The sequence below is a fragment of the Chelmon rostratus genome, chromosome 1 (assembly GCF_017976325.1).
Source record: "Chelmon rostratus isolate fCheRos1 chromosome 1, fCheRos1.pri, whole genome shotgun sequence".
Classification (NCBI taxonomy): domain Eukaryota; kingdom Metazoa; phylum Chordata; class Actinopteri; order Chaetodontiformes; family Chaetodontidae; genus Chelmon; species Chelmon rostratus.
Genome location: NC_055658.1, coordinates 20,701,639 through 20,717,774, shown reverse-complemented (window position 1 = coordinate 20,717,774; position 16,136 = coordinate 20,701,639). Strand labels below are relative to the sequence as shown.

The window sequence follows — 16,136 nt, the reverse complement described above, 5'->3', positions numbered from 1 at the left end:
TTCACCTTGAATTTGATTGTAGACAAATAATAAGAAACTGTGAACACGTGGAGAGGCCTAGATGTCACCTGCAGAATAGTTAAAAGCTTTTTAAAACTGCCAGCAGAGGAATCACAAAAGGAGGATTCGTCGGTCAAAGAAAAAGTCTGCGCCAAACTCTGCCAACTGCTTCTCACAAACATGTAAAGTGGAAGTTGGTGGACTTTGTCTCCAAGTTACAAGGTGTTTAGACACAGACGCTGATAAGGACAGCATTCTGTTAAAGAAGGTTTGTACCACTCAGAGCAAAATTTCTCTGTTTATGTTTTTATCTCCCTGGAAATGTAAATGTTTGAATCAAAACTTTATCCAAGATGTCTGCTCAGAATCAACCTGTGTGGGAATAACCGTGTCAGGGCTGCAGAAACAGGCACAGGTTAAGGTTTCTCAGACACTTGATTGATCCCATCTCTTTCTCATGGTTTGAGTATGACATTTATCTACAGGTGACCACAGAGCACATGCTTCACAACTTACAGTACATTAACTTAGAAAGATGGGTTTGCTCTGGTAAGGTACATTTATCTTCAACTACATTTCTGAGTGCAACATGACAACATGGTAATTGAGTGATTGAAGGCCACCGCTCTCATGCACTGTGTTACCCAGGTGACCGGTTGGGTTACTGTGTTGGCCCCAACAGAGCTGAACACAGTGCTCTGCAGCATTCGGTCAATGGAAGGTTTATGGTGAAGCTGCCGAGCAGCTGAGCACACTCACCCACACGCAGCCTGAAGCTATTGAAGGAATGTCTGTTGATGCCATCCAACTTGCCAATGAGAGCGATGGCGAACTCCACCACGATCCCTATCTGGGCCTGCTGCCTCTCTCTGTCCTGAAAGAACAGATTCATTCATTCAACAACCTCATTATGACTGCCTCAAGCTTCAAGTCAAAACATGCGTTGGTGGCTTGCTATAAAAACAGTCAACAAAGCCGACGTGACCCTGGTGTAAAGCAGCAGCTAATCTACCTGATTGTTCTCCTGACCAGGCGTCCCACTAAGCCCCGCAGCAGCCATGTAAGTACTGCCAATTGTCTTGATCTTCTCCACACCGCTGAACTTTGGCTTGGACAGCAGCTGTCGGGTTAGAGAAGGACAAAAAGTGTGATGTGTGGCAACTTCATCATTTACAGTATTTATTCCTGATTCTTAAGCATGAGTTTAGCTAATGATACTGTACTGTTTCAGCCCAATCGCAAGGGTTAACATTTGGAATTGGACTGAGTGCATGGACAGAGCTACAATAACAGATTTGGGACTTTAAAGACACATCTGTCATGAATCATGGAAAAGTCTTTGGGAAACAGATTTAGGGATGCGGATGAAACAGGTTTTTCTCGTCATTCTTTGCCGTCCTGACCTCATCAAAGTCAGCGATGATCTCATTCAGGAGCCTCAGGCATTCCAGGCCCTCCTTGTTGATATCACACTCGGTGTAAAATTCTTTGAAATCCGGCACTGAGGCGAACATCACACACACACAGTCATAGGACTTGTAGTAGAGGTCCTGTTGGGAAAAGACCCAAAAGTATAAAGTCATTGGTTGACCCAGGAGGAGACTGGGACTGTTAGGCTTCCTTTTACTGCTACTAGTTTGATTGATGACATTAGGTCAGCTTTTTAACATGAGAATGGGCAAGAAGAGCATTTAGAAAAGTGACTGACTGGCTGAGTAAAGTGAGCCACTGATCATTATACGAGATGAACTGTGGTTTATCAATTTCCTTTGGGGCATCCATCTTATCAAAGAAACAGACTGAGTGACCGAGCCTCACCTCGTTCTTTTTATTCTCCCCTACAAACAGGGCTGCCACGTGGGCCGGCAGCACGTTCTCCAGCAGCAGGCGGTTCAGGTTCTCTCTGGTCTCGATCTCGTCCTGCTCTGTGCGGTTCTTATACTTTAGCAGGAAGTCCTGGCGGAAGCAGGACTCGTTCTAGCAGGCAGAAACACAGTGAGGTTAGTCGAGACAATGAGGGAAAACGTAACTTATCGCTGCCACAGTTTTTTATGAATTCAAACTTATTATTTTAGACTTGCTCAAAGGCAGGGACAGACACATAGATAAACATAGATAAATCTAGACCAACGAAAGACGAACGTGAGCATGTGCGAACTCATTTTGAATCTGTTTTCACTGTGTTGGTTTGGGGTGTGAGAGATAAAATGGGAAGAGAAATGAAACAGACAGGTGAAGATTACCTGTTGTGAGATGATGAGCATCGTGACCAGGAACAGGGTGATGTATATGCAGCTCATCACCTGGGGGTGTTTCACCAGCCCTATCCATCTCAGGATGGATGCATCGTCTCCGCTGTAGAACAAAGCCGAGCATTCATGGCTGGACTTCACTTTCATTTCCATATTTCAAATATGATTATTCTGTGCAAGCATGACATTTATAAATGTACTGTCGTCTTCTGGAGCTGAGAACCATCAGCATATGGATGATATGGTCATACAGTGGTACTTGCTCTGACACACTTTTGACATTCAGTCCCACCTGCTGCAGTTCCAGCTGCCAGAGATGTGAGAATAGAGGATCTTTCCATAGGCCTCGAAGAGATCCTGCTTGGTGCTGAGGATGATGATGTAATATGCTGCGGAGGCCAGGGTGAGGAAGAGCACTTTGAGCTCAAAGCTTACGCGGAGGAAGACTCCACATGCAATGAGTGATAGGATACAGCAGTACACAGAGTACTGAGGGAGAGAAAGGCGAGGGATGGTATTAGACCAGGGTCAAATAACAGTCAACAACAAATCCAGTGACAATTTATGTAACAATGCCTATTAAGCATTTATTAGTAGTATACAAACAATTCATAAAATGTTTTATAACACATTGTCCTGTAGTTGTAAGCAGACATTATTAGGTGTCTTGAAAAGCCCAGACACTCAAGTCATGGTGGTGCAAAAATCCCCCTCTCTTCTGTTACTCCATTAAACACATGCCAGAACTATATCTGTTTAATCCAGTCTGGTATGAAAAAACATCAAATTTTACCAGGTCATTATTGTCTATGGGTAACAAATCCATCACTCACAGGCAGGTAGAAGAGATCTCCCTCTAATCCTTGCTCATGCGAATTATTTGCGGACAACAGGTCAGAAATATCACTGGGACATTCTGGCACACGTCTCTGGATGAAGCACTGTAGGGGGATAAAAAAGATTTGACTGACAAGCAACCGCTGGACAGGGTGCTTTCAAGTTTGGCATGGCAGCTCTGAAGTGCGGCACGGCTAGAAATAGCAGCATGTATATATAATGACCCCTATCTTAACACTCAGCATGTGAGCATAGTCTCACCAGGTTGAACACTGCCAAGACGATGATGACCGTAGTAGTGATGGTGGCCAGAGGGAGGCGCACACACGGCCGCTTTACCACCGCCTCCGACACAGCCGGCAGCCACTGGCACCTCGACAGCTTCTCTGGAAACAGGCGCTGTGGGGAATGAAGAAGATTGAGGAGGAAAGACACACAGGTATGACAAGCAGTCATCCTTCTTCAGGCATCATGTGTGAGCGACTCATCGCTTTCCAATGAGGGACTCTGTCCGGGAGGAGAAAACCCTGCTCGTCGGGGACTGAAGGTCAGGTGTCATCCACCGAGTCAGTGGGTTAGCTATAGAAAGCGACTGCACAGCGAATGCAAGGGATGACCTCCATGACATGTCTCCAGCCTGACACTGGCTAACTATGCCACAGTGAAACACACACATACACACCACACACACACACACACACACATTCCTTTCATCCTTGCCTTTATTTAGCCAAATGCTTGACTGTTGTAATACATTTGTGTTACATCTTTAACCTTCAAAGCTCTTACAGTTGTTGTCTTACTGCTGTTGAAAAAGAAGAAAAAGCAGACTGTTGTCTTACATGACTGCCCTAAAGCTCTGCATTACATGAAGAATACATTATAGAATCATTTCATGTTTGCAATCAATAATTTGAAATGATTAAACATATCAATACAGCATATTTTCTCCTGTAATGCAAAGACAGAAATGGTTGTTTACCTCACACACCGCCTGACCCAGAATGTATTTATTTTGAGTTTTAAAATTCATTCCTTGACCTTGGAAACAGCAGTTGCCACAACAATCTCAGCACAACCTTGTTAGCACACAATCATCTGTGCAATGCTTGTTTGATAAAACAGCCTAAATAATGGAGAGCAAGCTTGCGGAAGGCTTCTTACAGAGGTTGAGTAAAATTGCATTTTTCCTGAAGGGTTGCTGCATTTTACTGTATTTGTCTTGCGTGACCTTCATAAAACAGAAATATAGTAGTCCCTACGAAATTTCACATTTCATTTTCACTTTGCAAACACAAAGAAAGAAAATTAACTGAATAACTCTTTAGAGCAAACACACTTGTGAGTCATACACACGCCATGTAGGTCAGGACCAGGCCAGTATTATACGTACGTACTTTAACACGTTGTTGGACAAATGACAACTCTTTAGGTATGATTTAGGTTTCTAAATGTGAAATGGCACAAATTGCCTGAAAAGACTGAAACTTGAACCTCAAAAATCTGAATATCTAATGTGAAATGTTAACAAAAGACTTCAGTTTGTAATACTTAAGATGTCAGTCCTGGTTGATTTGGTGACACCTGTGGTTACTGGCAGTAACAGGAAGTGCAGTTTTAAACTACAGGTTCCAGAATTTTGGGGGCAGCAAAATAAACTATTATCATGTTAATAAAAAAGTTTGGCAATAATTACCCCTTTCCATCATTCTGTGAGTAACTGATCTGATTTTATGCTGCACACAGCATAAGTCTGCTAACCCTAACCCTAACATCGCTGCAAAGCTGGAGGTGTGCAGCCTGTCACCTGCAGCTTTTCATCTAACTGCTCACTGTGGCTCTTTTTTTGTTCCATTACACCCTGGCAAGATCTCAAACTGATCGGCTGTCAAAAGAAATGCTGAAAATGACCGTTGCCTTGCTTTGTAAACACATTTCTGATCAACAATAGCGGTAAGTGCAAAGCTCAATGGCAAACATGTTGCATTTCCTGTGACAAATTCATTATAATAGTCAACTCGTATTTCCCAGTTAAATGCTTTTAAAGTGAAGCTGCAGCAGAAGGAAATGTTCGGTTTGCATTAGCAGTAACTTAATACAACATTTTTTTCTGGGAATGCTGCCACAGGCACCCAGTTTATAATACCGGAAATATATGAATATTGCAACATTTTCATCAGGGGCTCAGTCAACATTGTGTTACCTCATTTGGGGATTGTGACTTAACAGACATTTATTTTAATGGAAATCTTTGAAAGTGTAACTTTAACACACTGACCTGAAAGTGACCTGCAAAACAGATGGCCAGGGTCAGCAGCAGCACACACACCAATACTCCAAATGACATCCCCAACATCTGTCGACTGAGAGAGATAAAAACCAGAGTCAAACCATGTCAAAAATCAGTCTCCAGTCTGTTCTTTCCCTATCAGTTCAATTAGCTTTATACTATGTTCCGTCCTTCCCTGTTGACAGCATTCTAAGTGCTAACAACCCTGTGATAGATTTTTGATGGTAAATAACACAGGGAATTCTGGTCATACTCACTCCTTTGTGACAAACATTTGAACCAAAAAGATGCAGAGGAAGATGAAGGTGGCACAGCCGACATAGTGTCTGAACATCGGCAAATCCAGGGATCGGTACTTCGAAGAGGAAAAACAGAACACCTGAACCTGAATCTCTTGTTCAGCCCCAACAAGCTTGAATGGAAATGTATGACAATGTGGGATCATAAATGCTTTCAGTGATCTATTTGCAGCTTTTTGTCCAACTAACCTGTTTTTCCAGATCTTTCTTTGGAAACCACAGAGCTAAACTGCCGCTCTCTTCAGACTTAGACCATTGCCTGCAAGAGAGGAAGGGAGGAGGGGAGGAAGGAAGGGAGGGAGGAAGAAAAGGAGGAAGGAAGGAAGGGAGGGAGGAAGAAAAGGAGGTAGGAAGGGGGAAAAACAGGGAAGGAGGGTTGGAGGAGAGAAAAATTAAGAAAGAATAGATCATCGGCCTGGCTTTTACACTTCAAGTGTCAGACGTTAAACATCTGTACTATGACTGTTTTTGTAAATTAAGCCACATGTTTTCTATCATCACATCAGTGATGTCACAAATACCACCCTGATAAAAAAAGTAAACATTAATATTTTACAAAGAAAAAGGTGGTTGAAGAAAGCTTTAAGTAAAGGTGATTATGATTTTTGACAGCACTATCATGATATCAATAAGATACATTGTTTACTTAAGTATTTGCAAAGATATGGCACCAAGTAGCTACAGCCATGCTAGCAGCTGTGAGTGGCTGCATTTAGGCACAGCAATGCTTTGAGCTAAAAGCTAACATGAGCATGCTTAAATCCTCACAATGGCGATGCTAATATACTGATGTTGAGTGGGCATAATGCTTACCATGTTCACCATGTTCATTTAGTGTGTAAGCATGCTAGCATTTGCTAATTAACAATACTTCTATACTAAGTACTGGACAATTTTAAATTTTAATCTGATGATGGTGCTAGATGAAAAGTCAGAGTCATGTGTCCTGAGGGGTACAAGGATGTTTGTACTAAATTGAATCAAACAGTTGTTGAGACATTTCACTCTAAACCACATGTGTGAGCCTCATGGTAGCACTGAAGGACAAGTCAGGAGACCACCAATGTTGGTAGGATTGAGATATTTCAGTCTGGACTCAAGGCTGGAATGACCAACAAACCAACACTGCCATCCCCAGATCTATACCATCAGCACAACTAAAAAGTTACACACAATATCTCAATATGAGAAATTTGTCACATTGGCATGGCTAAATGGTAAATATTCTGCAAAACATCAGTGATGTCGCAGCAGGTGCTCTATCATTGGTGTTTATCATAAATAACATAAAATCTGCTTAAAAATTTCAAGCCATAGAGAATTGGATGTGTGTGATTCGGTGCAAATATAACCTTTAAATTTAACCTTTAAATTTTTTAAATATGAAATATGAAATAAGTGTACTGCATGCATAAAATGTAATTTGACTTGTAAAAATGGACCTACTTGCTGCTGAGCTCATCTATGGTAGTTGTCATCTCATTGTGTAGCTCCTCATCAAACTTACTCTTCTGGGATTTGTTCCTGCGCCGGAAAGCACAGAGACAATTAGGAAGAGGCAGACGGACGGGCGCTGAAACACACAAGTGGACTGGAACAGATGCTGGAAAACCAGATCAGGTCATGCAGGTCCAGTTTAGCTGTGCTTGGAGGCAACGTGGTTAATGGCATTCCGAGCATTAGTGAGAAAAGAGAAACATGGTTTGTGCCTGTGAGAGAGTTACGTAGAGGGAGTGTGCCAGATACAGAATGCTGGGTGTTGACTGAGTTCTGTGGGACTCAGCGTGAATGTTTCTGCCGTGCTTCTGCTTGGAAACCCCCAACTCTAACAGGAAGGAAACACTCACACAGATGCACAGACCCAGATACACTCAAGCCCCAGTCAGTGATGTGTTAATAGGAGCATGTCAGTCCACTAACATAGGTTATAGTTTCTGCTTGCTTTTGAGATCTTAGTTGCCCTGTTACGAAGAGGTAGGAATGAGAAACGGTGAGAAAGAAACAGTATTACACCACTGCTCAGGTTAGTGTTGGGACAGCAAGGCTCTCCACTAAGGCAATAGTTCTCACCCTGTGGACCAAGACATCACAGAGACATTTTTTGGGGTGTGGGGCTCACAGAATGATTTAAACATTTGGTGTAAATTATATTTTGCTATATTAGAACTTTAGAGTGTATTCATAATGTGTTATCTGTTTTTTCATCCCTTGTGATAAATGAGTCATTTTAGCCTTTAACTCTACTCCCACAAAAATAATCAATTCAACAATATTTAAATAATCCCTTTTAGGAAACTGCATGAAGCATACTGATTGCTGGAAAATAATCTGCAATTTAAAACAATGGTGGAAACTCTAAAACATTATTTACAGTGTGAGAACGCTCATTTACACTTCAAACATGTGGCTGTGAGCAAGCATCCATTCATTTTTGTTTTTAGGGGTCACGAGCCAAAGGTTGAGAACTACTGCACCGAGGGAATGAGGACCTTGCGGGCCATGAGGGCCGCACTCACTTATAGCTGCTGAATGGAGGGGTGGGCAAGGAGAATGGTTCTTCTAGAGACTCATCAAAGCTGCCAGGGCCCAATCATAAGACACAGACACAAATGCATCATAACAGAGCAGTGTGGAGCCAAAAGAATAAATAAAAAAACAGAGCCAGTGATGAAATAAATGTGAAAATCCATCTAAAACTGATGATAACAGCTAGACGCTGCTAGGAGTAGCACACTCACAACTGCTACTTTTAGAAGAGAAAAAATATATTCTGCTACGTAACATCGTCAAGCTCAGACAGATCAGCCTCAGACATGTTCAACAGCTGCTGCTTCTGCTATAGTGGACTGTGCATACATGAATGAAATTAACAATTTCCGAGATAACACAAACCTCCATTCTCACAGGGGGAAATGCTCATGCTTTTAGGCACACACTTATCTCTTCTAATCACATTACGCCAGCCCACACTGTTTGTGTAGGTGAGTCCTGCCCACTAATCAGCAGTTACACTTTAAATATTTGTCCTTACGCTTACTGCCTGTGCCAGACAGGAAAAGAGAATTAACCATTATGAGCTACAACCATAATCAATTTGTCTGTGCATTATTTGAGGCTAATGGAAGGGCTCGTCATAGAGCGCAGCACTCCCACCACTCTGCAGGAAATGACTGCCAATGCAGCACAGCTGTACCAAGCAGACCCTCGGCGACGTCATTTTGTTGGCAATTTGTCTCATTTGTAGGTTGAGACTAAATCCTCTAACAAACACTCCTTTTATTTGATACACTGCATTAATGGAATATTAACAATGAAATGTGTGGTGACCAACTGAGATTCTATGAACAGATGGGAAAGTCCTGGCAGGGATAGTTGATGGAAAACAGTCTTCCCTGTTGCAGGCCACTGGATGCTATTGAGCAACAGAGTTGTTAGATTGCGAATGTGTGTGAACACACTCTGTTACAGTTTTATGTATCTTAAAATAATAATCACCAAATGGGGACTTAACATGTGAACTCATTTTGTAGCAACTGTAGCAGCTCAGAGTTGTTCTCACCTCTCACTCATCTTGGAGCCGGGTGCTGATCGTAGAGGGATGTCCTGGAAAAGACAGGGACAACATTCACCTAATAAGAAAGCATGACAATGGGATTGTTGTAGGCATTTGAAAAATACTGAAACCCCTCACAAGAAAACTGAGTGAAGTCACTGAGTGTATTCTACTTGCTATGGAGTGACCCATCAGAAGAGTTTTAACCAGTACACAGAAAGAAGAAACCCTTCTATAACACTAATATCTGTGATATTTTTCTTATAGTATTTCCTCAATAATTAACAAAGCCAGGCCATGCAGTGTATCTGTACACTGTGCTTTAACGGGGGCTCCAGCAGAGGAGTAGCTTGCCTTAAAAACAAACAACAACAAACATGCTTACCTTGCAGCGCGACTTGCCATTGACAATGGTGTCTGGGGTGAAACCCTCTCGACTCTGAAGGTGGGCAAAAGGTTTGACTGCCCCCCAAGATTCCAGGTAACGGGTCATACGCACAGATGCCCGCATCTTCAGACCATCATTCACCCGAGGTTTAGGCGCACTACGGCTATTCAATGATGGGTCCTTAGACTTAAGACACACACAGACATCAACACTTAATATAACATCTAGGTACGCTGCTGGCATTTAGCAGAATCTCTATGGCAGAAAAATAAGAGTGAGTCCTTTCCCTAATGATAGAAGTCATTAGAGAGCACTCAGGGATAGCATCCCTTCACTAAGGCTGTGCAATGCTCTAGATTTGTTATTGAAAGAAAATATTAAGAAGTTTTTTAACCAGGATCTTCATCAGGTTTCAGAGCTGATTATTATTAATGAAGTAATAGGTGTAGCTTGTACTGACAGGGAAAAATAAATGTGCTTGTATGCCTCATCTCATGGGAAAAACAACAGAAACCAGTGTGGTGGGAAAAACATGTACAAAAAATGTTGTAAAAAGACATTGAATTGTCTGTACTCAAAGGAAGTCATCAAAGGTTTTAAAATGATTTACATTATTCAAATTACTACATTTCTCTTAAAATGGTTCATTATCATACCAGCTTTTATTATTTGTAAGAAAGGTGTTTTCAAATACTACATATTTCTCACTCACTCCCCACAACGTGCACTTTCAAGTACAATGGACAGAGAACTCACCCGTGGATCAATGACCAGGTAGGTTCGGACATTGAGCTCTTTCAGGTAGGGGTCCCTGAGGTAGCCGTTTCCCTCTTCCACTTCATAAGCCTTGTTCAGGTGCTTCAGTGTCGCCTCTGTGATGTGCACACGTCTAACAGTAAGGGAAAACAAGAGAAACAATGACATGTTTTTGCATGGCATATGGAAGATATTTAATTCTCTTACCTGATGGTGTTTGGAATTATTAAGGCAATTTGTTAATTTATGACAAAGAACAAAGTGGAAAAGCTTCACAAGATTATAACTTAATGCTGGCAAATGCATATCAATAATTCCAATGACAATTTTACTTTGTCATGTCGGCTACTGGCCGATGATTAACATTAACAAATGTTACCATATCTCAATTAATCTAATTAGCTGATGTTGATGGCTGGCACTAGATTTCTGATGTTGGATGTGAAATTGATTATGACACAGCATTTACTGTCAGTAATGTTGTCTGTAGTTTTGATGTTTCACGGTAACAGTAAGTGTGCATGAACCTCAACCTCAAACTTCTGTAAGGCAATATGACGATTATGTTACTCAGATGAGTATAAGGAGTTCTAAAAAAAAATGTAGCTACAACAGATAAAAGAGTGGTACCACTTACCCTGGAAGCCCCCCTGACTCCATGTGATTGGCTAGCGTGACATCATGCGACCACACGTCAAACTGCCACTTGCGAAGGCCAATCACACCACAGAGGACGTTGCCTGAGTGCACGCCCACTCTCATGTTGATATCCACTCCTGTGGCTTCACGTACCTGCCTGGAGGAGTTTCACAGCAAGACTTAAGCTAACTGTTGTTGATGTTTTTTTCTATATGCAGAACGCAGTCCTTCGAGGAACAATAACTGAGGACGATATTACAATACAGTCTACAGTCCTTTCCAAATGAGTCTATGTGAAATGTCAACGGTTGTGATTCTCAACACCTGGTTAAAAAACATCATCAGCTAAAGCAGACTCAACACTTACTCAAACCATCCCACTGTTGTAATACATTCTTCAAAAAGGCATTTCATTTTCAACATTTGCAATTCTAGGCACTGCCATACAAGATTCTTTAAGTAACAACAGTAAAATTCCAACCGTTTCCCGAAACTTGAGACATGACTAAGCGTGACTCACCGTGCAGTCCACCATTACAGATACATCACGCTATATACTGAGAGGTGCTGCAAATAGCTTTTCACACATTTTACTTATTTACATAATTGGTCCCAAACCTAATGTGCTTGTATGCATCTCTTTGAAGAGTTACATTGAGAGACACTTTTTGTTTCAGTCAGTTGAAAACTAAGGTTAGCACAAACTCACTTGATGGCTTCACACATGTCCAGACCCATTTTGACACAGTTCTTGGCATGTTTAGGCAGAGAGACCGGCAGCCCTGACACACAGTAGTAGCAATCTCCAAGGATCTTGATTCTCATGCATTCATTTTCCTATAAGAAATGATCAAGAACAGAGGAGAGAGCAATATTTATATTTCTATACGGTTTTATGTAACCTATTTAAGAAGTTGCTTGGTTGCATAATATGAGGGTAAGAAGATAGACAGGATATGAGTGTACTACTACAGTGTTCTGAGGTTTAAGTGCCTTGGTCATGGCTTGATAAGAAGAGAGTGCGTCCTTGTACAAGTGCCCAACCCCGATTTTCCAACCAGTCTGAGGTTTAGCAGAAACCTTCTTGTCACAACCACACTACTCTAATCTTTACAGTATCACTGCTACAATCTCTTAAGCTTAAAGGCCAGTGTTGTTTGTAATAACAGCAGAAAGAAATTCTAAATGATGACTCACCTTGGCAATTTGGTCAAACTTGCCAAACAATTCATTGAGCATAATGACCAGCTCTTTGGGAGAGCAGTCACTGGCCAAGCGTGTGAAGCCAACAATGTCAGCATAGAGAATACTGAAAGACAGAAATAATACAATGAGACACATAACACCCATCTAGAAATTTAAGTCTGTAATTAGAATTGATGGTATAAAGAATATCACATATTATAATGAAATACTGTAACTTTAATGATTTGTTACAGCTTTAATTTTAGGACCTAGAAAAACAACAGTGACTGTAGCATCCCTCAGATTTGATATCGACGATGGTGAGACCTGCAGAAGACCAGCGGGCTTAGCTGACTCTGCACCTCTATCCAAAAAGAGACCTCATAGAGACCAGAATGAGTATTTTCAGGTTCGAGTTATGGCGTTTCACTTCAAAACACACAATGGATAACTGGTGAGCAATGGTAATATATCCTTGTCACTTCTGTCTATCTGTACTGCCTTGTGATTTACATCCAGTCCAGACTGCTAAGAAAAAATGAATATTTGGAGATCAGTCAATCAGTCAATTAACTTTACAAACTGATGTGGGCCACCTGAATGCACTGTTAGCAACCGATCAGTGTTGAGTGGCCTCGAAAATACTAGGGGCCATAAAGCTTACACCATTTCTGTCCTCCAAATTTGAGCCTGATTTTCTCTGCACAGCTGTACTGGCCCATTATGACCCATTATGACTATTATGGCCCCTGAATTGGGGCATAGGATTTCAGGTAAAAAGCTCCTAACCCACCTCCCATTAACCTCTAGCAGACCTGATCAGTGACTGCTTAAAAGGCATGTCTGGTTCGATGCTGATTCACAGGCTTAGCATACTTGAAGCAGCCAGTCAGCAGACCCCAGAAGGACACTGATCTCTCTTCTGACCTCTTAAAAAACCCAACACCACAAGGAAAAACAGCTGGAAGCTCTGCAAAAGCCCAGTCCACGGCAAGCACCTGACCTGCCTCCCTGCCTTAGCACGACTGGCTACAGTTAGAAGTGAAACTTGAACCATTGCAATGTAACCGTTGGTGAAGACTATGCCCATCTCTGAGCTACAGTCCGTTACCATGATGAATGCTGTGCATGTAAATGACCACATCATGGGATATGTTTGACAATGAGATGCCCATTAAAGGGAACTCACTGCCATATCTCAGCAAACTGATGTAACAATCATCTAAATACGAGTATAACCAGGGTTCACATCATTTCAAACTATGTACAGAAATATTCAAATCAAACTCCACCACAAATGTCCATTGATCTGTGTGTGTGAAACAACTGTCCACAGAGCACTAAATGCAGGCTGTATTAATTTAATGTGTAATGCACCACACCTATCCGGGCCTGATTACCCTCACTGACTGGTTAAAAGCTCCTGCCTGGCCTGAGCACAACTGGCTGTCTGCTGACTAGCAGAGGGACACAGATACTGCACCTGACCCGACAGTGTTCCACTGCCTGACTGAAAATGGCCAGGTGCTTCTCGAGACAGACAACACAGTGAATGACTGGTCTGACTGTGGTAATTATAGGGATAGGTCAGGATTGCAGCCTATCATATAACACCTTCTTGCTGTGGCCCTAAATGAACATGACAGATGGCTTCACAATTACCTCTTGATTAGTGAAGACCAAACATTTAGTGTCTAAACATTCTGAAAGACAATGTTATTTTAATAAGCATCAGAGTGGATATTAACAGTCCAATCATTTTCTGTATGTTTTTGCCATCTGTGTTGTCATTTCAACTGAATTCTATGCCAGAATTACATATTTCAATCAAACCGATCAGAAATTGTTCTTTCAAATGAAAGTGCAAACAGTGAGAAAATTAAACAGAAAAAATTGCATTAAGCTAAAGAACTAAACTTCCTCCTTAAAAAACACAATTCCCTTATTGATGTAAGGCACTGAATCTTGCCTGCATTTATCCAAATAAATGAGCTGGAGAGCCATCTGCCAAAGTTCAGTTTAAGCTGACCAAATATCTGTCAGCACTTGCTAAATTAATGAAACCCTTGTAAAACCAAGAGCTACAAGTGGGTCACTGTTCTGAAAACAAGCAGACATACTGATCTCAATCGTTACGAGAAATGGTCAAGGAAATCTGCTTTTTGTGTGCACTTTTTTGTGTTTGTGCCTCATCTGTATTTTCTGAGGTGATATAGAAAAAAGCATACATATAAGTTTCCCTGAGAACAACTGAGGAATACAAAGATTGAAGAATACAAACAAAGTGAACATATAGCAAAATGAAATCAGCCTGATTATTGAGATTTTTTTTGTTTTGAAACATAAAAGTACAGCAAGCTTAAAAAATACTATAGTTAAAAAAAATAGACTAATTTTTCTCCTTTCAGATTACAGGTTAAATGTGGGACAGGTACAGGGGTAAAACAGATATACAATAAAATCTCTTTTTCTCGTTACTGTTTAAGATAACAGGTTTTTCACAAGTCTGCCATACTGGTTTCAAGTTATAACCCATCTCAAGTGATTTCTTTTAGTTTTACACAACTTTAGTCTTTGATTCTGGTGTGAGAAGCTGTCTCCTGTTGCTGTCTCAGTTGTAAGCAGTGCAGGCTCAGGCTCACACAGGACAGTTAATATACTTTCACTGATACCTTACAAAAAAAAACATAAATATGTAGGACATCTGTCCTCAACAGGTCTTCATGCTTGATTCATAAGACAGGCTTTTTAACCATCCCTTTAAGTGCATGGTTTGACAAGAAAAACAAGGCTTCCATGATGTGATGATCCTTTATAACACAGCCTAATTAGCAAAAATATATGGCTTTCCATGTATTTTAATGTGGTTTGTGGTTGTACCTGACATTCTCGTGCCTCTTGACATACAGACTGTGGAAGTTGTTATCTTTGACGAGTCGCTGCTGCTCTTCTTTGTCTTTACAGTCTTGCAAGCGCTCCATGATTGCCAGCTTCATCTTCATGGAGATGTAGACTGGCAGCACAGACTGCAGCAGGTTCTCCTGCAAACACAACACACACAAGCATTCATCGGAGCCCTGTACACCTGTTTTTCATTCAATACAATTAACAGTATTGAGATTTTTTCAATTTCTGTGCCTGTCTCCTCTTCTATGGTGCTATTGTAGTTATACCACATCACTAGCACCAATCTGTACGTGTAGTGGCAATATGAGTGGTTTAGGACTGCTTTTATTTGGAATTTAGAGCAGGGGTGATTTATAAAAGAACCAGCATGTTCATACAGTTATTAAAGTCTAGAGGTATCAATAGCCAAATATTGTAATGGTAAACATGACAAAGTGGAAGTATATTCCAGACTTTACCAGAAGTAATAGCCAGCGGCCTGACAAGTATTCAATGGCTTGATTAAGACTGGAATATGAAGAGGCAACTTCTCAAGAAATGATAAATCCCTCTTCATAAACACCAGTGGGGCATCAGGTTAGATCATCTGACCACACAGGATGAGTTAAGGCTTGTTAATTTCCTCTACAAAATACCTTTTACATAATGCAGTCACTGCAAAGTGCTTTAGAATGCACAAGTGGATCTAAATAGAGATGGATGCATGAGAGAACAAATATGACACATTTTGAAGTATGAGACCGAGGCAAAGTGTGTGTGTTCCACTGTCTACAAGGAAGAAAGAGAGTGAGACATGTATGCTTCTGTGTGTGCATAAATTAGTGTTTGTAGATTCATTAGAAAACATTGCTGATGAAAACACCTACTTTTACCTTTTCCACAATTTGTAGCATTGCAAAGCCAATTCAAAATTGATTACATTGTTTTTTCCGGAACAAAAAGTAATATTTTGTTTTACTCTGAACTGTGCTTGAAAATGAAATACAAATGTCACTTTTAAACATGTGTTCAATTCTGTGAGTCATTAATA

The 16,136-nt window shown here is 41.0% G+C and overlaps 1 protein-coding gene across 2 annotated transcripts in view; it reads right to left on the bottom strand.

Moving 5' to 3' along the window:
- Positions 1-16,136, bottom strand: part of adcy7 (adenylate cyclase 7) — a 53,206-nt gene that overhangs the window by 2,860 nt on the left and 34,210 nt on the right. Inside the window, exons 6-25 of one of the 2 annotated variants that reach the window (XM_041935775.1) lie at positions 15,080-15,240; positions 12,212-12,323; positions 11,724-11,851; positions 11,013-11,171; positions 10,376-10,508; positions 9,617-9,805; positions 9,238-9,281; positions 8,195-8,254; positions 7,125-7,202; positions 5,868-5,937; positions 5,637-5,734; positions 5,368-5,452; positions 3,351-3,488; positions 3,086-3,193; positions 2,545-2,741; positions 2,244-2,355; positions 1,819-1,977; positions 1,404-1,550; positions 1,013-1,120; positions 760-874 (exon numbers count right to left, since the gene is read on the bottom strand). In XM_041935775.1, coding sequence (XP_041791709.1) covers positions 760-874; positions 1,013-1,120; positions 1,404-1,550; positions 1,819-1,977; positions 2,244-2,355; positions 2,545-2,741; positions 3,086-3,193; positions 3,351-3,488; positions 5,368-5,452; positions 5,637-5,734; positions 5,868-5,937; positions 7,125-7,202; positions 8,195-8,254; positions 9,238-9,281; positions 9,617-9,805; positions 10,376-10,508; positions 11,013-11,171; positions 11,724-11,851; positions 12,212-12,323; positions 15,080-15,240 — 2,401 coding nt within the window. The remainder of the gene's footprint in view (positions 1-759; positions 875-1,012; positions 1,121-1,403; positions 1,551-1,818; positions 1,978-2,243; positions 2,356-2,544; positions 2,742-3,085; positions 3,194-3,350; positions 3,489-5,367; positions 5,453-5,636; positions 5,735-5,867; positions 5,938-7,124; positions 7,203-8,194; positions 8,255-9,237; positions 9,282-9,616; positions 9,806-10,375; positions 10,509-11,012; positions 11,172-11,723; positions 11,852-12,211; positions 12,324-15,079; positions 15,241-16,136) is intronic. The other variant, XM_041935857.1, reaches the window with a different exon arrangement.